At 35.7% G+C, this 24,363-nt stretch overlaps 1 protein-coding gene across 1 annotated transcript in view; it reads left to right on the forward strand.

Annotated features, from left to right (window-relative positions):
- The window catches only part of pard3ba (par-3 family cell polarity regulator beta a), a 160,173-nt gene that overhangs the window by 116,212 nt on the left and 19,598 nt on the right, over nt 1–24,363 (forward strand). Inside the window, exons 19-21 of the mRNA XM_084095055.1 lie at nt 9,592–9,696; nt 9,954–10,217; nt 16,787–16,895. Coding sequence (XP_083951181.1) covers nt 9,592–9,696; nt 9,954–10,217; nt 16,787–16,895 — 478 coding nt within the window. The remainder of the gene's footprint in view (nt 1–9,591; nt 9,697–9,953; nt 10,218–16,786; nt 16,896–24,363) is intronic.

Below are 24,363 nucleotides of genomic sequence, written 5' to 3' on the forward strand. Positions count from 1 at the left end.
ATTTCCTCATTTATTCATGCCGATGTGTTCTGTCAGTCAGGCGTTGTGGACTAAAAACACATATTCATATTAGCAGAGAAGGAACACTGACTTATGAATATTAATGAGCTTTTGCATACTTAATCGCTCGTGGCAGGCCCTCCTCTCCGTGTTTGTTTGTGAGGGTTCATTTGTAGGTTCATCTGTGTCTTCAAACTTCACAAGTCTTGATGCGGTGCACGTCTCTCAAACTTTTTTGAACGTAATGAAACGCTTAAATCGTCTACGAGGGGTATTATAGCCTGTGTGTATTAAAACAGCTCAAGATGGCAGGTTAAGACTAAACTCAGTCACTTTATATAAAGAATAACTTTTGTAAAAAGATGACAGACATCCTGCTCATATTTAGGTTTATAAGATTGGAACTAGGTGCTGTGCAAAGACATGAAAGCACCATAAAAGCATCCTAAAATGAGTCCAGATGCCTCATGCACTCCATTCTTCGTTAAGTCCTTAAGACTCCAAGTCTTAAACGATAGCTTTCTCTGACAAACAGACTTATTCACTAATAAGTCTGCCTTGAAAATATTGTTTGACAGTGGTCACTATTCACTTTCATTGTATGAAAATGAGCAGCTTGGACGTTTAGTTATAATGCAGTCTTACATAGAACACAAAAGGACAGATTTATATTATATTATATTATATTATATTATATTATATTATATTATATTATATTATATTATATTATATTATATTATATTATATTATATTATATTAATTATATTTCACAATATGAGCCTTTATTGTATTATATATTGCAGTTGTAATATGAGCTTTTTTCTATTTTCATGAGTGCATTATTGTAGACATTCAGCTATAAATATCTCCTTTTGTGCCTCCATTTAATAAAATATTACATTATACAATATTATATCATATTATTATATCAGTATGAGCTTTTTTATTTGTGTAGGCACATTATTATGACTAGTGTAATTATTTAATATTTCACATTATAAAAGATAATAAATGTGCACTACTAATACAGTTGTGTTTTGTGAAAAAAAGCATGTTGGCAAAGATATGTAAAACTACTCCCAACTACGCGTGTACTGCATTACTGTATGTGCGTGCTCATTTGTGTAATACAGCCAGTTTAAGCGTACACTGTTGTATTGAGTCTGGAAACCACAAGCGGTATCCCATGACACATACTCCTCGTCTTCCATCTCCTGCACATTGTGAACGGCGTTCTGAGACAGCTCTGTGATTGATGGACTTCTCTCCGGCAGGCCCGGTCTCAGGGAACGCTGCTCTGACGGTAAAGGTTAACAGCCTCTTTCCCATCAGAGACACGCCTGGCCTGGAAGTGGTCAAATCACATTAACCTTTACTTTCACGCCTTTTTAATATTAGCAAGTGCTGCATAAAGAAAATCCCTTCGTGGAGATTCAACACGCACACATATAGAGGAACAGCATGGGTGGTAATTTCAACTTTTTTCTTTTTTTTCCATGGGCAAATTATTATAGGAAGTTTTAAAATGGTTATAAATTCAAAATGTACCACTAAATGCCAGGGCGTTACTATGCGGTTCAGAACTGTGTTCTGAGTGGTTGTGAGCACGTTGTGTGCAGTTGCTCGGTGGATTCTGACTTGTCCAAGTCCAAAGTCAAGTTTTAAAGACTCCTAATTTAGTTTTGGAGTCTCCTACAATAGGTTTTTACATGCATCCAAGGTAAAAAAAACACTTAAATTTTCTCATAATAAACATTGCAGCATCACCTCATTTCTCAAAGAGTCTGAAACGTTTCGTTCAAAGATTCGGTCTCTCTAAACCCTTCCGCGAACATCCTCTGCTCTGATTGGTCAGACAGCCCAGTCTGTTGTGATTGGTCTACTGCTTACAGCACTTGTCTGAAGCCAAACGCTCATTACCATATCTGAATTTCAGCTCCGGAGGCTTCCTCAGCGCTTGCTACACACTGATACGAGCAGTAACAATGGCGTCAGTTTTCCATATCAATTCCAACGCAAATCCTCATCCTTTTGTGGCCCTATCTTGCACCCAGCGCAATTGACTTTGTACACCGACGCATGTATCATTCCTATTTTGCACCTGACGCACAGCGGACTTTTCCCTCCACAGATGCACGTCAGTAAAAAGGTTCCGTCACGGTTCAGCGAAAAGAGGAGGCGTGTTCCGGCGCAAACGTTCCCTGGTGCTATTTTGCCGTTTCAGAAAACAATTCCGCCACTGACCAGAAAAAACCTAGTCTAAAGTCAGTGGCGCGTTCAGATGCTATTTTAAGGGCACATGCTTGGCCATAATGTAGCGTGTGCACAACGCGCATACACTTTGCTTTTCTCATCTACACAGTTCCCATTTTTGCAAACTATACATAATTACAAGGAAAAATATTACCACAGGAGGGAAATCATTGTGGTGTCCATGAAGATGTGAAAAATAGGCATAAATCTAGCTTACACATTTACCCAAATTATTATACGCCTGTTTAACCGAAGCTAATTTGGGTGGGTTTCTCCCATCCCCATACAATGTCACTTCTCTGTCTTTTACGGCCCTGAAAGGAACATCGGTCTCCTCAGCTGTGAACCACTCCTGGCGCTCCTGGCAAATCCGCTGTTATAATAGCAATCCGCCATGGAACAAGCGCGCCTGCTTTTAAAGGGAATGTGAGATGACGCTCTGATTGGTTTATTTCACGTTACGCCCAAACCCCCCATATGAGTAATGAAGCTACTTCAGACCAACCCATTTTAGATTTGCGAGATCCGAGATCCGCCCACAAAGTTACTTGCGTTTCGCGTTTGATACTTGCGTTTCAGATCATTAAAATAGGGCCCTTGAAGTGGATTCGCAGCACAGAAAACCGCGTCTTTTCGACATGTCGACAACATGATCCAAACTCCAGGTACAACTACAGTGTTTGAGGGCAGGGTAAAGTAGACGTTGTTCACGGTCAGCCAATGAAGACCATATGCTGTTTGTAACATGAAGTGAGACTGAAATTGCTGACGACAAGTTTTGGCAGTTCAGAATCGATTCTTTATCACCAATATCTTGATCTTTAAAACTTTGCAGACCTTTTACATTCACAAACAGCTACATTACACACCGCATGAAAGTTGATATAAAAAAAAGCACTTTAATATGTCAGAAATCACTTATAATTTTGCTTCAGAATTCTTTTTTTTTCACGGCATGGGTGACAACTAATATTTTCAAATGGACATCATGGTAAGAAGTCCATAAACGTCATCTGTCTGAATATTAGATACGGAGATGTTGCTCCAGTCTCGCGGCGAGTGACAGATGCAGGCTGTCAAACGACAGTCAAAGTGTCATTCTTACAGCGCATCGTCGGCCGTTTTGATTGATATGTGCTTTATGGAAGACGCCATCTGCAGCTTGGACACACGCCACTCAAAACTAGCAAGACTTTACACTTTGGTCAAACGTGTAAAACATAACACACATGATTTTAAACGTTTAATGCCAGAAGGACAAGATTTGTGTCACAGAACGTGCTCATCACCTCACTGACACTGGTGGAAAAATATTTGACAACTTTTAACTGTTTTGATAAATCTGCATCATTAGTGCAATGTCTGAACATATTGGTTTTCTGCACTAGTTGAAGATGATGAAGAGAATCTGATTCATCCAATTAGTGTCAAAATTTGGTTATAAAGTAGAATACATTATCATTGCAATAGCTCTATTTCACTGAACATCTTTACCATTTCTTTTAATTGTACAGTAGCTCCATATGATATAAGTAACACTAACATTTAAACATGTTTGTATTTGAGGAAAACTTTTACATTTAGAATAATATTAAACGTGACTGTCAGTGTCTAATGTTTAATGTTGTAGTGATGATGAAACTTACAAAAGCAACTGTAGTATGGCATTTTTACAGTGTTTAACAAAGTAATTTACTGTTGCCAGATGGGCTGGATCTTGCAATTAATTCCAAGATTGTGACTAATCTTAGTTCAGTGGTCAATGCTTCATGCTTTATATTTTCTGTTTAGCAACTAGCCTTTTTTCTTTGTGATCTCTGTTACTGCTAATGATGCAACAGCATTTGAAATATAGCTTTACTTAATCAGTCAGATTTTCACTGGTTTGGGATTAGTATGATAATCCCCTTTTACTGTGTTTTTGAGGCTAATTATAGTCACTGTGTTTAATCCGTCAAACCTCTTTTCTTACTGAAACTCATTTATTGTTTCCTTTTCCTTAATTTCTCCTTGTTCAAATCTCTTGTACTTTGTTGCACAGTTTGTCCTTGATTATCAACTAAAAGTCACTTAATAAAGTCATATCAGAGCATTGTGGGAAATGCTTTTTCTAATACTAGAATATACACTTTGAAATATTGCATTTAGTTTTTCTACCAGCTAAAATAGGGCAGTTTTATACAGGCTTCTGTTGATAGCAAGTTGATTGGGTTGTCTGGGTGTTTGTTACTTGGCACTTGTCTAAATGGTGTCCTGAATGGTTACTTACTAGGGTGCTGATTTGCAGTTGTTAGGGTGTTGTAGATGTTTGTTAGGGAGTGTCTAGGGTGTTCAGGGTTTTTGTTGGGAGTACCTAGGCGTTGCTGTGGTATTTTTGTCTCCCATTTTATCATCCTCCATGTGAAAGATCGATTTTGTTGATGTGTGAACTGTTTTGATTCATTTCATTACCCTCAAAGAAATATATAAATGGCTTCAATTGTGGTTGTGAAGAGCCATTATAAAGAAAAAAACACTACAGTTCAACTTTTTTTTTTTCTTTTTAAATTACTGTTTTTATTTAGCAAGGCTGCATTAAATTGATCAAAAAGGTATTATGATTTCCACAAAAAAAAAAAAAAAAAATGAAGCAGCACAACTGTTGTCACCATTGATGATAACGAAATGAGCAGCTATCAGCATATTAGAATGATTTCTGAAGGATCATGTGACACTGAAGACTGGAGTAATGATGCTGAAAATAATCTTTGACCACAGGATTAAACTGTATTTTAAAAACATACATTTTAAATCATTTATTTATTTATTTTTACTGTATTTTTGATCAAATAAATGGTGAGCATAAGAGACTCTTTTGAAAACGTAAAAAAATCTTACCTACCCCAAATTGTTTGAACAGTAGTGCATGTGTGAAAAGATTTATTGTAAAATAAATTCAACAACAACAAAAAAAACAATACTTTTTTTAAGGCATAAAAACAATGATCAGACAGGAACCAGAGAGCGGGGGGCAGATCCGCTCCTGACAGTTTTGCCTAATTAGAAAGATCCTTAAAAACCAGAAGGGGGAGAAACAGGCATTAATATGCAAACATAATGATCAGCTTAGCAGTACGTCCCCAGTTCCCATGGATCAGCCTGTCTGTCTGTGTGAAAACTGAGGTTTGGTCTGCTAAAATATGAGCCTTCGGTTTAGACTGATAAATTGCAACACTCAGTAAACTCGAGTCAATCGATAAACCGAGAGCTGCCAGCACAGAGCCGGAGAAAAAGCTATTCACGAACACGGCTTCAGTATTGTAGGTTACATTACGACATAATTGGGTTTTAGATTTGTAATTACAGCACATGCATATGATTCTCATCAACATTCGTGTCATTTTTGTCTCATTTCACACATCTTCGCCCTTAATGTTAGCCTGTAATTTCCACAGTCTGAATTTTAAGTCTCTCAAGAGCTACATAGACCATCTTAATCTCAGGTTAACAACCACAGTGATGCTAATTCACTTTGCAAACTCAATTTAGACCATATTAAACTGTTAGTATGCTACCTTGGGCTACATGCCTCAGCCTTATGCTGACAACTTTTAGAAGTGTAATCAGCTTCCAAGGGCATGTTTCGCATTTACTACGACAATCGAATGCACCTGAACGCTTCAGGCCTCAGGTAGATTGAGCCATCAGCTGGGTTTTCAAGACACACGCACTGAATCGCAAACTAGTGTTGGGAAACCTAGAGCTTAGCTAGCCTTTAGTCTCAGCATGAAGTCTGGTCCTATTTGCAGCTTATTATGACCAGATATGACATGTAAAGTAGCCACTATAATTCAGTTTGTTTGTACGTGACATTTAGGTTTAGTTTAAGGTGCATGTCTACATGAAAGATGGCAGAAAGCAGCACTGCAGTGTATGGTAGTGAATGACTTTGCTAAGTTATGTTTTATTTCAATTAACATGAATAACATGCTTTGGTAAATCATAATTGTATTGATCATTTTGACTTAGTTTGTCAATTTTAAATTTGTATACTTATGAGTTAGTATGTCATAATTTGGGCATTTTGTCAATTTGTAATTTTCTTTTTATGTCAATTTCGACTTTTTATCTCATAATTATGACTTAGTATGTCAATTTCAACTTTTTATCACATACTTAATGCTAGTATGTCATAATTTGGATGTTTGTCATAACATCATGACATGCTTCTTATGTAAATTTCGACTTTTTATCTCATAATTATGACTTAGTATGTCAATTTCAACTTTTTATCTCATACTTAATGCTTATGTCATAATTTGTATGTTTGTCATAACATCATGACATGCTTTTTATGTCAGTTTCGACTTTTTATCTAATAATTATGACTTGGTATGTCAATTTCAACTTTTTATCTCATACTTAATGCTTATGTCATAATTTGTATGTTTGTCATAACATCATGACATGCTTCTTATGTAAATTTCGACTTTTTATCTCATAATTATGACTTAGTATGTCAATTTCAAATTGTATCTCATACTTATATGCTAGTATGTCATAATTTGTATGTTTGTCATAACATCATGACATGCTTTTTATGTAAATTTCTACTTTTTATCTCATAATTATGACTTAGTATGTCAATTTCAACTTTTCATCTCATACTTATATGCTAGTATGTCATCATTTGTATGTTTGTCATAACATCATGACATGCTTTTTATGTCAGTTTCGACTTTTTATCTAATAATTATGACTTGGTATGTCAATTTCAACTTTTTATCTCATACTTAATGCTTATGTCATAATTTGTATGTTTGTCATAACATCATGACATGCTTTTTATGTAAATTTCGACTTTTTATCTCATAATTATGACTTAGTATGTCAATTTCAAATTTTATCTCATACTTATATGCTAGTATGTCATAAATTGGATGTTTGTCAATTTTGACTCATCTCATAATTATGACTTAGTATGATAACGATAAAGATACAGCTCTAAAAAATCGTTCTTAATATTAAAGAGTAGCAGAGTTCACCTCACAGCTATAATGATAACGGCACAGAGAAACGATAGCGTTGGAATCACTTTCAGAACGATTTTATCCAGACAGCCAATCAGAATCAATCCTGCTGTAACGAGTTTGAGCATTTAAAGTGACAGACAATCACGCGCTTGGAATAAACAGAACGATATATATCCCCTGGTGTGAAAACTAAATAAATAAAAAAATCATTATGCTGTTTTAAGGAGATCCCACATTATTTATTATGCTTTTACAATAGTAGCAATCATCTAACTTTGGAAATTCTCCATACCATGGTTAGCATAGTCAGTTTCCATAAGGATCAGGTCACTCTGTACTGTATTATGTTCACAATGAAAAATGTTGTGTGGCCAATAATCAAGTAGAGTTGTGCGAGCTCTGTGTTGCGTGATGACCGGCGCTGCTCTCACACGGATTGAGCAAGACTGCGGCACATTGATATTCAGGCCACGACTTCCTCTGGTTTTAATGACAGTGCTTAAGGGCAAGGCAGAGCTAGCATGCCAGCTGCCGGTATTAGATCGCTCCAGCCTAATGAGATAAATACAGTCATTAGTGCGTGTGTGTGGGGCTGGGAAATGGAGTACTATTGAGGCATAACACACAGGAGACACGACGAGGGGATGCAGGATCCAACCGGACCCTTCAGTCGCTCGTAGACTCAGCGTTTGGATCATGTAGTCACGGCTTATCTTCAGCAAACATGCATGTACGTTATGTCAGTAAACTGAAGCCTCGGGCGATATCTGTGTCAAATTAAAAAGACATGTAGGAATCTTGGGAGTGGAGGGTTGTGATTACTCCCGACTAGAGTGTGCGTTTGTGGAAATGTAATTGAATTCTCAATTGTTAATTGATGTTGTGCAGTTGTTATTCAAATATATGTTTATCAGGGTGAATCTCATGAAAACTGTCAAGAAATATTCAGGTCATTTTTCACAAAAATAAATAAAGAAGTGTATCTTATGTTTGCATTATTATAATGAAGCCCATTTTTAGGACCGTTAAGATTTTATTGCTTTGTGACGTGACAATTAAGCACATTTTCCTCCTTCCCAAATTAGTTGCCTTCAATAGTGCGATACAATTTTTATTCTCATTACTCTGACAAATGATTTATAATATTTAAACATTATATATTATAATATTTACATTACACAATATTAAATTTTTACATAAAATTACATGCTTTAATAATATTTATTCTGTGATTATATAATATTAATGTTTTAAAAAATAGTATATTAATATAAATAATATTTAAATTATATACTATCGAAAAAGTGCAATTGTAAGTTTGCATCATGATATTATTTGTTGACCTGAATTTAATTTATGCAGTATAAAATTGAATATTCTGAATACAATTCTATGTTTTATATAACTGTTCACAGGCTTCTGTAGGACTTGTTGGACTCTTGGTTGTAAACCCTGATATTACAAGAAAGAAAAATTATTATTATTATTATTTATTTATTTTTGTTTTGTTTTATTTTTTTTATTTTTTTTTATTGAATGTAAACGTGCTTAAATGTCATGAAAAGAATATTACAATGCAAAAAAATTCCTATAATACAATATTATTTCCTTTTTCTTTTCTTTTGATTTTATTGTGAAATATGACTTCTATTTTGAGATTCACCCATCACAACCATTTGCAAAATAATTTACCTTGGACATTATTCTTGTTGGGTTGTATATCATTTGGATTTTAATGTTTAAGAAGAATAATTATCATTACTAAGCACCTATTCACGAGTTTCACATTGATCACACAGCTAGTAAACCAAAAGCCTGACGCTGATGTTTCATTACGGCGTCACTCTCCTGAGTCCGTGTGATCATCTCACCCACTCTCTCTCATTATTAGCTTTATTCTGGATATAACCTTTTCCTCTTCTGTCTTTATCTGCCTGTCAGCAAGGAGACCCCGCCTGACCTCAGATCAGTGCAGAAGAATATGTGAGTTTTTGAAGGTTTGGGCGTAGAAATGTGCTGGAGAAATCACTACAGGGCATATTGGGCACTGATGCGCTTGGTTTTGCAGGCGTGTGTGTTTGTGTTTTCAGGCTGGTACATGGGGAACCAATCATTAAAGTTTCTACAGAAAATTCTGCTTTGGTACTTGGAAGTGCAGGGAATCTGTTGAGTCACCAATTATGAAAACATAACATATCCTCCTTTTTTCTCTTTATGTGTCCATGCTTTCTTTCTTTCTTTCTTTCTTTCTTTCTTTCTTTCTTTCTTTCTTTCTTTCTTTCTCTTTCTTTCTTTTTCTCCTCACTTTCTTCAAACCCTCATCCAGGTTTGGGAGGAAAAAAGAGGATAAAGCCAAATCTAAGGCTAAACAACTGGGCGCTTTGAGCGAAGAGGAGATGGACAAGAGTGAACCTGAGGTGTTTCTGTCGAAGTATGTTTGCTTTATAAGAGTATTATTGTAACATGTTTTATTTAACCCATAAAATTCAATAATAAAATAGTAGAATATGCTAATGCACCAATGTAGAAATGCTTAAACCAGTTCTGGATGTTAAATGCTCTATTTGTATAATTAGTTGTTCTCTTCTTAACGTAATTAAAGAGGAAGGAAAAAAATAAACTCAATTATTATATGTTTGCTTAATAGTGTTCAAAAAATTTCTAAAGAGTGTTTTTTTAATCCCACAGGAGTGAAAGGAACAGCCCTGCTCTTGACCGTTTCACCTTCCCGGACGTCGAAGATGATGACCTGGATCCCAACTATGCTCGCATCAACAATTTCAGAGAACCCCCTGCCTCCAGTCACTCCCCGTATCCATCCGGGACTCCCACCCACAACTACTCTCAGCCTCCTGTCCCCGTCCCGAACAGAGAGCCGCCCAATGAGGAGGAGCTAGAGGGACTTTATGCAAAAGTGAACAAGCAAAGAGCCGGCCCTCCAAAGACTGACAGGTGGGAACCAGTCCAAACTAATTTTTATTGCATAAAATGACAAATATTGTGCAATATTGTGTGTTTTGTTTTGTGTGTGACCAGTACCGATTATGTATCCGATAACCAGTAGCAGAATAATTGTAATTGTTTTATTTTGGCTATTTGACACAATAATTAGACATTTGTTTGACTACAACAGTAAGTTATAAACAGATAAAAGAATAATAATCATAATATGTTTAACATCTTATTATTATGATTAAAATATTCATAATACATGCAACATACCAAAAATCCAGGCATATCGCTAACGAACGCTTTAGCCTTTTAGTCGAATCAAGCTGAAATATTGACAGACGTGTCTCTGGAGTCATTTGTGATTTACTGTGTAGCTGTACAGTCTGTATATATACAGAGGGAATGTACTGGTGAGTTTTTAGTCCGGGTTGAGTGGTCTCAACGACCGAGCCCATTGATTTGTTGTCTGGCGGTAATTATGCGTGAGTGTTGCAGTGTCCGTGGGGACCGTGTTCATTCTTGCTCTAGTCCTGCCATCGATTCGCACAAGATTATCTTCCTTGCGCTGTGCTGTCCACCGAGCTCAGAAGAGCTGTAATCCTATCACACTCACAGACATGAGAAATACACTGAGAAACACATTTGGATACCTTCTCAAGGCTACACCACATTTCCTGACAAAGCACGATATATATATACTACAGTAGTACTACTGTAAAATCATAATAAATGTATGTAAATCGCATATAACATTTGGGAATAAAGCACCGTTTCCATCCAGCGAGACGAAGCGAACAAAATCGTCACTTCCTGATAAACAGGTGCCATATATCGCTAAGAAAAATGTAAGTTGCTGCAGTAGGAGAAGCCATTTTGCATCTTATTTCATATATAATAAATAATTTGCGCCTCAGAGCACACAGACAAAACTCGGTCATGTTATCTTGCTGTTATCGGATGCTGCTGTCTGGGAACGCAGTCCGAATAATTATACCGAATCACTTTGACGATAAAAGGTCACATGACTTTTTTGATGCGCATCGAGGAATTTACTCGGTAAATGTGTTTCCATCATAGTTTATGCGCATGTTTTCTTATCTGATAAATTTTTTGTATCCGCCTTAACCGAGCGCATACATTTTTTATGTGCATTTTTGGAATTTATGCACATCTTTGTGTTTCCATCCAGTGTTTTTTTATGCAATATCCCAAAATGCACACAAAAATAGGTGGAGGGAAACATAGCTAAACCAACTAGACCACAGATTTATTGTGGTGAAAAACTGCTGCAACTTTTCTATTTTGGCAGAAACTATGATTACTGTCAAACTTTTTGTAAAGTCTTCATACAGGTTTGGGAAATGTATTTTTATTTACTAAAATAAATACAGAAAACCGGATGATTTTCATGATGATAAATGACATAGATAGTATGGTTACCATGGTAACCACGTTTCTACCATAATTCCTACATATATTGTAAATTCTGGAAAATCATAAATTATTATGGGATCTCCTTCAAGCATAATGTTTATTTTATACTAGTCCTGTCAAATTGATTAATCACATCTAATATAAATGTTTGTAAACATATAATATATTTGTGTGTGTGTGTGTGTGTATGTGTATATATATATATATATATACACACACATATATATATATATATATATATATATAAAATACACAGCTTTCTGATGAAAATTCACTTAAAAATATATTTTTATTACGTATTGAAAAACATTATCATTATACTACAGTTATTTTATCTATATTTAATTCAGTTTATTGTAGTTTAGTTTTGAGGTTGAGTAAATGATGAACAATCATGGCACCGTGTTTGGGTCACCATAGAGTCAAATCTGTCAGCGTCTGACAAGTGTAACTCACTAATGTGACAGTACGAGCAGATTACACAGGGTCTTATCAAAGAAGAAAGTGTGAGAAATGTCTCGCCTGGACCTATGAAATGAAACCATCGCTAGAGTGTGTGCGCACAAGTCTCGATTTTCATGTCAGAGAGCAAATAAGAGAGAAAGATAGCGGGAAAGAGACGGTCAATTAACCACAAAGTAACAGCCAGACAGATCCGCGAAAGCCCCCTCCTCATCTCGCTGTCTCGCTTTCTCCGAGTGCTGATGTCTCATCTACTTTAGCAGGGTACTTAATTACCATTCTCTCTCGCGTGTGTCGCCTGACTGCTCCTAACAGCCCTTTGTTCTTGCTGGCATTTTGTGCATAATAGATGTGGCTAATAAATGTTAGTGCTGATCAAACATGGAAAATAGAGCCTCGCTTTCCTTGTTTGGGAGAGTTTGAGCGCCGCACGGCCATTTCTCAGCAGAAATGCTGACACAGAGTCAGTGGCAGCCAGAAAAGCTGGCTCCAGATATCTGGACCGCATCCAGCGCTGAGGAATGGGCCTAATCGAACTAATGGCCCACCAGCCGTGTACTGTGGCCAACTCTAATTCTGTGAAGAAACTGCTGTTTCTTAACGCCTTCCCTCCATTTCCGTGTTGTTCTCCATCACGCTGGAGCAGTAAACTCTGTTAAGATGGATCTGTAGACATATTGCTTGTATTTCTACATTGCACTGTAAAATTAGGTTTACCTCTCACAAAACTGTTTTTTTACCATGATGACTACTTTCCACCGTAACACCATAATTGTTTCTACTGGAAAATTATAAATGATTGCTTATTATAAATTATTGAGGCACCTCTTTCAAGCTCGCTTTATTTTATTTGAATTATTTTACTTTATCTTCAAGTGCTATGACAGACTTGGAAATTCCCATAGGTTCCTGATGAAAATGTACTTAAAATATAATAATAACAATAATACAAATAGTCGTCTTGTTGTTATTATTATTTTTAAAAAAGAAATCTCCTAATGAAAATCTACTACAGTTTACAATTTTATTTCAGTTTTGTTGATGCATAATATATTACATTATATATTTTCATGTCTAAAAAGATACAGATATAGATTTTATTTTATAATTATATGATTTATATATATATATATATATATATATATATATATATATATATATATATATATATATATATATATATATATATATATATAAATCATATAATTATACACACATACAAAATACACACATATACATATACATAATATATGTTTACGTGTGAAAATATACAGATTTTAATAAAATGTTATTTTAATAGTCAAATGGCTTTGACTATGACTTAAACATTTCATAATGTAGGTACTTAAAAATATATACTAGGAGTAGCAGTGGTAACAATAATAACAACAATATTTTGTAGTAATAGAAGTAGTAGTTGTATTAAAAAATATGTATATGAAAAACAAATCCTAGGTTCCATATGAAAATGTACTACAGTTTAATTGTAGGAACAATAACTCAGATGTCTTGGCCTGAAATGGTATGTGTGTGTAAGAGGAAAACTAAAGTTGTACATTACGTTAACCATAATCCTGAAACTTATAACTATATTTTCAATATGTTTATCCAATTAATCAGAGAAATAAATGGAAAGATATTCATGAGCATTTCCTGTGCTGATCCTTGTGGCCACACACATCTCTGACAGCCCTATCCCGACAGAGCAAGACTGTGTAATTGAGGAGTGGACATATTCATTAAGACCTCAATGGCAGGTGTGTTTAGAAAAGGGTGTCGCTTCTGATTACGGGCCTGTGTGGTGGCGTCCAGCCGGAAAAGATGGCAGCCTGTTGTCAGATCTCATTATAAAACACGTCCTGCAGAAATAAGATAGAGGTATAGAGATGAAATGAACGGAGAAGCGGAGAGAAGTGCGTCACGGTTTCTAGCATTACCTGTATGTCAATATCTATTAATTCAGGGATTATTTGGCTGTCCAGGCTCCATTTTGTTGACAGCTTCCCAGTCAGATTGTGGATTAATTCCCCCATCTATAATCATATTCATTAGTCAGTGAAAACTGATCCAGGACCAGCATTCCTTGTCAGACAGGGCCTAAAACTAACTTTTTGCCCCAATTGCCGGTGACTTGAATATTTTACCATGAAACTGTTTTTGCAAAAACAGACAGTTATGGTTCCGACATTTTAGATACCACTGAAAAGTCACAAATCTTAATTACAATTTTGATACCACAGCTAAAACTACTAGCCTAACTAATAAATGTAGGCTATAAATGTAAATATAGTTTTCACTGTAGAAATTAAACAGATTAACCCTTATTAAAGTTACAAAAGTTTATTCCGTCGAGAGCAGTTAGTTATTTTTTTCTTTGTCCTTTGTTGTTTTATGAACATTAAAAATGCAGAAAAGAGCAGGATAATTAGGCTGCTGTTACTTTAAGACCTAAAGCATGGATCCAATATACTGATACTGATACTAATTGACTTCCCTTTTAAGTCTTCTTGCACTTGAATATTTAGATAGGCAAGGCTTACACTCTCAGTGTTACAAAAGATTCTATTTCAGATAAATGTGGTTCTTTTGAACTTTCTAATTCATCTAAGAATCCTGAAAAAAATAATAATAATGATAATAGTGCAATCACAGTTTATCTGCTATTTTACAGCAGCTTCAAACATGGCGTATCCAATCGGAATTTGGGTCAAAGTGTATGTTTTATTTTAAGTTTTATTGACTAAAGAGGCCTGTTTACACCAACAAGTCCAATTTGACACAGAAAAAGCAAAAAGAGAAATATAAAATATTCACAAACAATTTGTTCCATCAAAACTATTGAACAATACAACAAATAAAAAAATAATAATCTCTCTCTCTCTCTCTCTCTCTCTCTTTCTCTCTCTCTCTCTCTCTCTCTCTCGTTTGGATACCTTAATGATTAGTTTGATTTTGGAAAATAAAAAAGGGTTATCACAGCACAACATTTCAGATGTAAATTTAATGAATATTTGAACATTTTACTAATAAATAAATAAATAAATATTTTTTCATATATATATAAATATAAAATATTTAGCAATATATAAAAATAGTTTTTTCAAACCAAAACTTTTGAGATGATTTGATGTGAAGAGGGTAGGAAAATCGCTCACATTCACGACTAGATGACGCACACACTCATAGGTAGCGTTGCTTTCTGTTGCTCAACACAAGCGCTAATTAGCTTTACTCAGATGTAACATAAACAGGTGAAACACAGCAGGAAACCGACACGGTCCGTGATGATGATCTCAGATTGCTCTGTTTGTCTAATTCTGTCTCAAAGAAGGAAAGGTAATATCTCCGGCCTTTCTACGGTTTGCGCGGTACCGCTATCATAACACACCAAATGAACTGGTGATGACAGCCGGCCTTCAGAAGCGCTCTCGTTTATACGTGTATGTGTGTGTTTAAGCATCCATGTGTTTTTGCAGGATTTCTGTGTGCTATATTCTGTTTCTCCAGCCTTCTCCCTCTAAAGCACTCCAGGTCTGCTCCAGTCCTGTAACTAATATGAATATGATGCATACATGCTCGACGGGAGCTAATTAAACATTGATAGTGTTTCTCATTCAGAGGGTCATGTGGACTCTCAATCAAAATGGCAGCTCTAATTGCGTTCTTTGGGATTAGATAATGGATGCCGTTCCCGCTCCGCGTGTCCTCCACCAGCTGCTGGAGTGCCATAGATCGCTGCCTCTAGTATTTTCAATTATTTTGAAGTTGGCAACATCTGTGGATGTAGTTTCTAGAAAGTTATACATGTGTAGTGTATGTGTAAGTCCAATGTAAAAACATTTTTTGACATGCATCATAGCACTACTTGACAATTTCTTGCGTTCAGTGTAAGTCAGTTATATTTATTTGTTTAGATTTAATAATAATACAATATAAATATACAATAATAATTGCATTTAATTAATACAATAATACAATTATAATACATTAAATTTGTTATTGTTTAAGGTGCTTTACATGAATTTGAAGTGAAAGTTGAAGCAGTTTAAATGGTTGATTTTATAATGCAAGTTCTGCTTTGAATCAATACATGCCCTTAGGTTACATGTGTGTTTATGGAGCTCACAGATGGATAATTTAATACACTGAATTTTACATCAAGTGCAGTTTATTTTCACTGCATTTGATTTGGGAATCTGACAAACAGAATTGCACATTAACTTTGGCCTCAAATCAAACACTTTTTAAACGCTAGGATGAGACAGATTTACTGTGGTATACATGATTACTTTATGTGCTTCTAGATTTCCCCTTACATTTTCATCTGATGGACTTTCTTTTTATTGTGATCGATTGCAGGGAAGCTCTTTATTTTATAGTGCAGTTCCCCGTAAATACTATGTACTTATTAAAGCAATTACAATAACTGGGTTATTATAACTACGCACTAACCCTGAACTTACCCCTAAATCTAACCTTAACCCACAGTTACCTCATATTACCCAGTACTTTTTGGGTAAATACACTGTAAGTACACATACTGTAAAATAAATTGTAACCGATAGCAGAATATATTGATCTCATTATCCTTGAGGTCATTGCCTAGATTTGTGAAGATGTTTTCCAGAGTGGTTGATGGGAGTCTGTCTTGTTTCTCTGTCTTCATGTTGCAGTAACGAAGAACGATTGCAGCAAATCCGAAATCAGCTTCAAAAGGTGAGACCGGCTCCATCCTATGAAGACCTGAGTAACCGAAGACGCCAGGAGTACGACCCTTCACGAGTGAGTGCATGTGTGCTCTCTTGCTTTCTTTCAGGAAGTGACAGACTGAAGTCTGTCTGGATTGTCAGGCACTGATTCAAAGCTCCGATTATCAGGGTTCATCTTGCTGTGTGTTTCAAGCCAAATCTAAAGTACTCTGACTAATCTGTTCATCTGCTTAGACACAGGACCCGCTCACTAGCCGCGTTTCCGTTACCCTTCAAATTGCGCAAATTGAAATTGCGAATTGAAAATACGCCCAATGGAAACACGTCAATTTCGCAAAAACTCCCATTTATCGCAAAAAAAAAAAATTCCGCTCGCATGAGGAGGTTTTTCAGGCAATTCGAAATAGAGATATTTCGCAAAACTGCAATGGAAACAGTTTTTGCACATTTACAGGTCAGCTGATGTAGATGACGGTGTGTTTGGACAGAATACGAGACAGAGTTCTTTATAAAACTCATATAAGACAAAAGAATTACAGGAATAATGGATTCTAAACCTCAAATAAATGCCACAATCAAGACCTCGAAGCAGATATGAGGGAGAAACACCCAGAAACACCTCATATGTGCCGCTCACAAGTATAATAAGGGTCGTTCCTTACCATTAATGCTTGGAAAACACACATACATCTCCTTCGATTAATAATAATGGAATGATTTTACTTATCGCGAGAGGAAAAAATGAAGTTTTAGTCGCATAACATCGGTTAATGGAAACGCCGTCATTTCGCAATAGTTTTTTTGTCGACATTTAGAAAAAATCGCAAAAGTTTTGTGCAAATCTGTAATGGAAACGCGAGTATTGTCTTCCTGTTCACGGGAATACATATTATAATGTGATTGTTTATAATTATTGATTTTTTTTCCAGTACTACAAACCTAACGTCATATTTCATGATCTACTGCATCATTTTCTATTAATAAAAAAAATGGAACATCACATAAAATTGTCATTTACAGGAAAGTTGCATCATTTGGACCCTTTCTAAAGCATGATGGGTAAATAATCCCATTCCACTTGCTCTTTTTTTTTTTATTCACACAGATTATAGTGTTAACTGCATTTGTCGAGCTCAAGCATCCAGCATACCAAAGTTGTTGTAATATCAAACTGATGTTTTCCTTTAATTTATAAGTAATTAAAGTTTATTAATATCTACAGATCAACATTTGGTTCCAAACTAGCTAGATGTTGCTGAATGACAGCATCATTTAGGCTAAATCTGGTAACTCAGGTACTTCAACTGTTAATCATTACTTTTTATTCAATTTGATAAATGTATGTATACTTATTTATTTATATATTATTTTACATTTATTATTTATCTTAATCATTACTTTTTATTACATTTTATGAATGTATGTATTTTTATTTATTCATATATTATTATAAATACATATATTGTATATAATTATTTGTATTACACAATTTATATATATAATTTAAGCTATTTTTATTTTGTTATTTTTGTTTACTGCTTGAAAAAGAACAAAATTACTCTGGGTTTTTTTTTTTTTTTCAGACATGTCCCAGATTTTGGTAACAGGGCTGAAAAAACTCCAGACGTCAGAAACAAATAATATAGGATTTATTTCTGTTCATATTTTCTAAAGGTCATGATCCTCCATTCCACAGTCTTTGTCAGAAAATAATTCAATTTTTTTTAGGGTTTCAAGCCCTATTTTGTACATTGAGGGCCACTTTCAAAAGTGCATTGTCAAAGGTGATTGTGTTAAAATGAGATTGCGTGTGTGTGTTTGTGCGTGTGCGTGTGTGTGTGAATTCTCCTGCAACTTTATGAACTCCAAACTCAAATTTGAGTTGCTTTTTCACCCTTTAATCAAGTCAGTTTCTCTTCTGATCTGCCCTGAAAACTCTATTGCAACCACTTATTTCCATATATCCCCACCTTTCTTTTTCAACCCCTTTGTGTCTTTTTTTGGAGGTTTGCTTTCAAATTGAAGGCTTACGATATTCGTGGTATGGTCTTCTGCATGCATACTGTATGAACCCAAATGTATTTTTAGATCCTGATGTTGTCTAGTTGGCTTGTTCTCTAGGTAGTAGTTTGTGTGGGTGTGTGCGTGGGTGTGTGTGTGTGTGTGTGGTTGGGCGTCTGCATTGCCCAGAGCTTTAAGTGAGCTGACCCATCCCTTGACATCCTGCACCTACACGCCGCACCGCTGGGCACTCATGCAAATTCAGCTGCAATAATCTTCCAAGCTTCCCGTCAGGGTTTTGTTTTTCATCCCTATGACAGCAGCACGTCTTAGTATCGTCTTGGTCTTAATGTGCAAACCGAGGGCTGTTTATCACCCATAAACTCCCAGCACCAGACATGTCTCGCTTAATACATAACTAAAACGGTATTAATAAATAACTCTTTGGGTCATTAAGGAAGAAAGATATGCATCTCGCCGTCTAATCCATGCGTTAGTCTCGTTCAGTGGTTCCTCCCACTGCATTATGAGAGTCTGTCATTCATGGTGATGATGCTCAGAGATGAGTGCTAGCATTAATGCTCTCTTTTCACTCATAAATTTGAGATGGGCACAAAGATTATGCCAAGATCTTTCCGCAGCCATTTTAATATTCTCTACTGTTAATTCATCCAAAACAATAGACAATTGCATAGAATTGCATGCCTTTTTTTATTTATTTATTTTTATTTAATTATTCCTTATTTTTTAAGATGAATCATGTCACTTCAAACCAGTGTTATTTTAGTATAATTTATATATACATTTTATTAATATTTTGAATTATTTATAATTTCTGTTTTCATTTTCATTTTAGTTTAAATTTTGCTGTTTTTTTTCCATTTGTATTATGTTTTTAACATATTTCTATATAGCTATATTTATTTTTATTTTATTTTTATTTTGAATATTTTTAGTTATTATTTTATTTCAGTTATATGCCAGAGGCAACATTTCCATTTTTTTATATATAAGATTTATAAGTTTAATCATCTAATATATAAGTTAAAGTATACAAGTTTTCATCTAATATTTTATTTCTTCTTTATTTAAATGACCAAAAAACATTTTTTTTAATTTATTTTTTTAGTTAACAATAACAATGCTTTTTTTGTCCATACAGTAAAAGTCAATGGGGTCCAATGTTGTTTTGACCCAGTGTCTTTAAAAAATACCTCCTTTTGTGTTCTAAATAAGAGAGAAAATCATACAGGTTTGAAGTGACAGAATTTTCATTTTTGGGTGAACTATCTCTTTTAGTGTTAAAATAGTATCGAGAAAACTTGCTCAGCTCGTTGCCTTTCAAGATTCTTTTGCACAGTCTGCTCCTTGTGTAAAAATAAAATAATAAATGACAAATGGGGGCATTCAACAAGATGTTATGAAGATGAGACATGAGATTTATTATGCATTAAAAGTATGAGAGAAAATATGCTGAAACAGTAGGAAAAGAAGGGGGAAAGCCAGACAGAACCACAGAGATGAGAAAATAGACAATTTCGCTCAAATCCCTTCTAGAAATCACATGGTTTAAAAATGGCAAGGGTGTCTGTCAGCGTTCTCTTCTGGGCACTTTAAAACAAAAACTCAATCTAAATTGGAATAAAGGCTTTTTTCAGAAGCACTTATCGGAGCCCTGAACTCTGTCATTTCAGCGCCCGGAGCCACGCTCGCGTCCACCCAGATGTCCAGCACTTCATTTTCCAGAGATTGAGGGTTGTGTCCAGGGCTCGGCAAAGTTTACAATTATAGTTATATGATTACACACATCTTCATTGAGACTTTCCAGGAACGACTGAGAGAGAAAATAGAAGCTCTGATGCTGGAAAGAAAGTGACGTATCTAGTGTCCGATGTTGCATGAAAAATAGTTTTTCTTGCATTGTTTGTTAAATGATGATACAGTAGGTTAGAGTTGTCAATAGATTAACCTTTAATTTGGATGCATTGAAGCAAATGTACATCACAGTTGTTCTAATGAATGGTGTAATGATTAACGACCATTAACAGTTTTACTAGCTGGTGAGATTGCATTGCTTTTTGCCGCCAGCCAACTTAAATTTGGTTTGAACAACGTGCCATTATACAATTTCTGTGAATAACGTTTACACAATTTACTCATATTCAGATCAGTCTAAACATATTTCTGGCCAGCATTAAACATTTAATTAGAATCAAATCACATTTTATTTACTTTGCTAAATGGCAAAAAAAAAAAAAAATCAAATAAATGCAGTCTTGGTGAGCATAACACTTTTTTCAAAAACATAAAAAGGTTCCATTAGTTAGCTTTAGTTAATGCATTAAGTAATGTTATCTGATAATGAGCAATACATTTGTTACAGTATCTATTAATCTTTGTTAACGTTATTTTATAAAAATACAACTGTTCATTGTTAGTTCATATCAGCTCAGGTCCATTAAAGGGGTGGTATTATGCCCTATTCACAAGATGTAAAATAAGTCTCTGATGTCCCCAGAGTGTGTATGTGAAGTTTTAGCTCAAAATACCCCCCAGATATTTTTATATAGCATGTTAAAGTTGTCACTTTTTGAGGGTGAGCAAAAACGCACCGTTTTGTGTCTGTTCCTTTAAATGCAAATGAGCTGCTGCTCCCGGCACAGAGGGCGGAGCTTCAAGAGCTTGTGTCCTTTTACCTCACACAGACAATATCAAAAACTTTTAGCCTCTTATGTTAAAACCAGAGTCAGACAATGATGGAGAGATTCAAGAAGAAGTGACAACATGTAGAAGCAACAGGACGTGTCTGAATGGTTAGTTGATGAATTTATGTAGTTTATGTGTAGTTATCTTCTAGTCATTGATTAGCATCTGTCTTGATAATCTATAGATCGCGTTCCCGGGGGCGGGGTTTATGTAAATTTTAGGGTTGGTGATGTCACTAACCCGTGAGGAATGTTGTGTAGTCCTTACCAGCCGTTTAGTCCTTAAAAAGCAATTTCTTTAAAAGAAAATATCTCCCTTTGCTTTGAACTTTGAGCATTGTAACTTTGCAGATGTTGTTTATGCTCAAACAGCAACATTACACACTAACTAATATTAAAAAAGTGAAATCATAATCAACCACCCCTTTAACTAATGTTAACAGATACAACTTGTGATTTTAATAATGTATTACTAAATATTAAAATTAACATTAACTATTAATAAATGATTTAGAACTATTCTTCACTGTTAGTTCATGTAAATGAATGTAGTTAACTACAGTGAGGAAAATAAGTATTTGAACACCCTGCTATTTTGCAAGTTCTCCCACTTAGAAATCATGGAGGGGTCTGAAATTGTCATCGTAGGTGCATGTCCACTGTGAGAGACATAATCTAAAAAAAAAAAATCCAGAAATCACAATGTATGATTTTTTAACTATTTATTTGTATGATACAGCTGCAAATAAGTATTTGAACACCTGAGAAAATCAATGTTAATATTTGGTACAGTAGCCTTTGTTTGCAATTACAGAGGTCAAACGTTTCCTGTAGTTTTTCACCAGGTTTGCACACACTGCAGGAGGGATTTTGGCCCACTCCTCCACACAGATCTTCTCTAGATCAGTCAGGTTTCTGGGCTGTCGCTGAGAAACACGGAGTTTGAGCTCCCTCCAAAGATTCTCTATTGGGTTTAGGTCTGGAGACTGGCTAGGCCACGCCAGAACCTTGATATGCTTCTTACAGAGCCACTCCTTGGTTATCCTGGCTGTGTGCTTCGGGTCATTGTCATGTTGGAAGACCCAGCCTCGACCCATCTTCAATGCTCTAACTGAGGGAAGGAGGTTGTTCCCCAAAATCTCGCAATACATGGCCCCAGTCATCCTCCCCTTAATACAGTGCAGTCGCCCTGTCCCATGTGCAGAAAAACACCCCCAAAGCTACCTAAGCTGATGCTACCACCCCCATGCTTCACAGTAGGGATGGTGTTCTTGGGATGGTACTCATCATTCTTCTTCCTCCAAACACGTTTAGTGGAATTATGACTAAAAAGTTCTATTTTGGTCTCATCTGACCACATGACTTTCTCCCATGACTCCTCTGGATCATCCAAATGGTCACTGGCAAACTTAAGACGGGCCTTGACATGTGCTGGTTTAAGCAGGGGAACCTTCCGTGCCATGCATGATTTCAAACCATGACGTCTTAGTGTATTACCAACAGTAACCTTGGAAACGGTGGTCCCAGCTCTTTTCAGGTCATTGACCAGCTCCTCCCGTGTAGTTCTGGGCTGATTTCTCACCTTTCTTAGGATCATTGAGACCCCACGAGGTGAGATCTTGCATGGAGCCCCAGTCCGAGGGAGATTGACAGTCATGTTTAGCTTCTTCCATTTTCTAATGATTGCTCCAACAGTGGACCTTTTTTCACCAAGCTGCTTGGCAATTTCCCCGTAGCCCTTTCCAGCCTTGTGGAGGTGTACAATTTTGTCTCTAGTGTCTTTGGACAGCTCTTTGGTCTTGGCCATGTTAGTAGTTGGATTCTTACTGATTGTATGGGGTGGACAGGTGTCTTTATGCAGCTAACGACCTCAAACAGGTGCATCTAATTTAGGATAATAAATGGAGTGGAGGTGGACATTTTAAAGGCAGACTAACAGGTCTTTGAGGGTCAGAATTCTAGCTGATAGACAGGTGTTCAAATATTTATTTGCAGCTGTATCATACAAATAAATAGTTAAAAAATCATATATTGTGATTTCTGGATTTTTTTTTTAGATCATGTCTCTCACAGTGGACATGCACCTATGATGACAATTTCAGACCCCTCCATGATTTCCAAGTGTGAGAACTTGCAAAATAGCAGGGTGTTCAAATACTTATTTTCCTCACTGTATGTTAACAAATGAAACCTGATTGTAAAGTGTTACTAAAAAATCTTACCAACCCCAAACTTTTGAACAGTAGTATATATTGGGTTTTTTTTCTTCTGTTTTTTTCTTATAATCAATGACTATAAGTTAATAGTTGTATTTAACCATTGCTTGGGCCATATATTGTCATATTTAGAGCTGATTGGTAGTTGTGGTAATGTTGACTGTAAAAATCATAGGTAAAGGTTTTGACTGTCCGTGTAGTAAATGAACTTACTACTTCATTGAGAAGCGGCAGTTTACTCAGAAATATATGAATGAATATGTGAAATGAATAGTTGCTGTCATAATAACAGAAGAAACGGAGAAGGACGTTCAGGCCACCATAAGGACTAGCATGTGGTGTAGACGCGCACGCACACACACACACACACACACACACACACACACACACACACACACACACACACACACACAGCAGGGGCTGTGGTGTATGATTCATTAACAACAGAAGAATTTAATTGGATTACAGACTGGTTTTCACAGACCTTCAGTCTGTCTCGTGTGTGTCTGTCTCGTGTGTAACTGTGTGCGTGCGTGCGTGTTTGTGTGTGTGTGTGTGTCTATGATCTCATACCGCACAAGTAGGGATGAACCAGTAGAGAATTTCTGACCAATGGAAG

Source organism: Abramis brama (assembly GCF_963993115.1).
Source record: "Abramis brama genome assembly, chromosome: 2".
NCBI lineage: Eukaryota > Metazoa > Chordata > Actinopteri > Cypriniformes > Leuciscidae > Abramis > Abramis brama.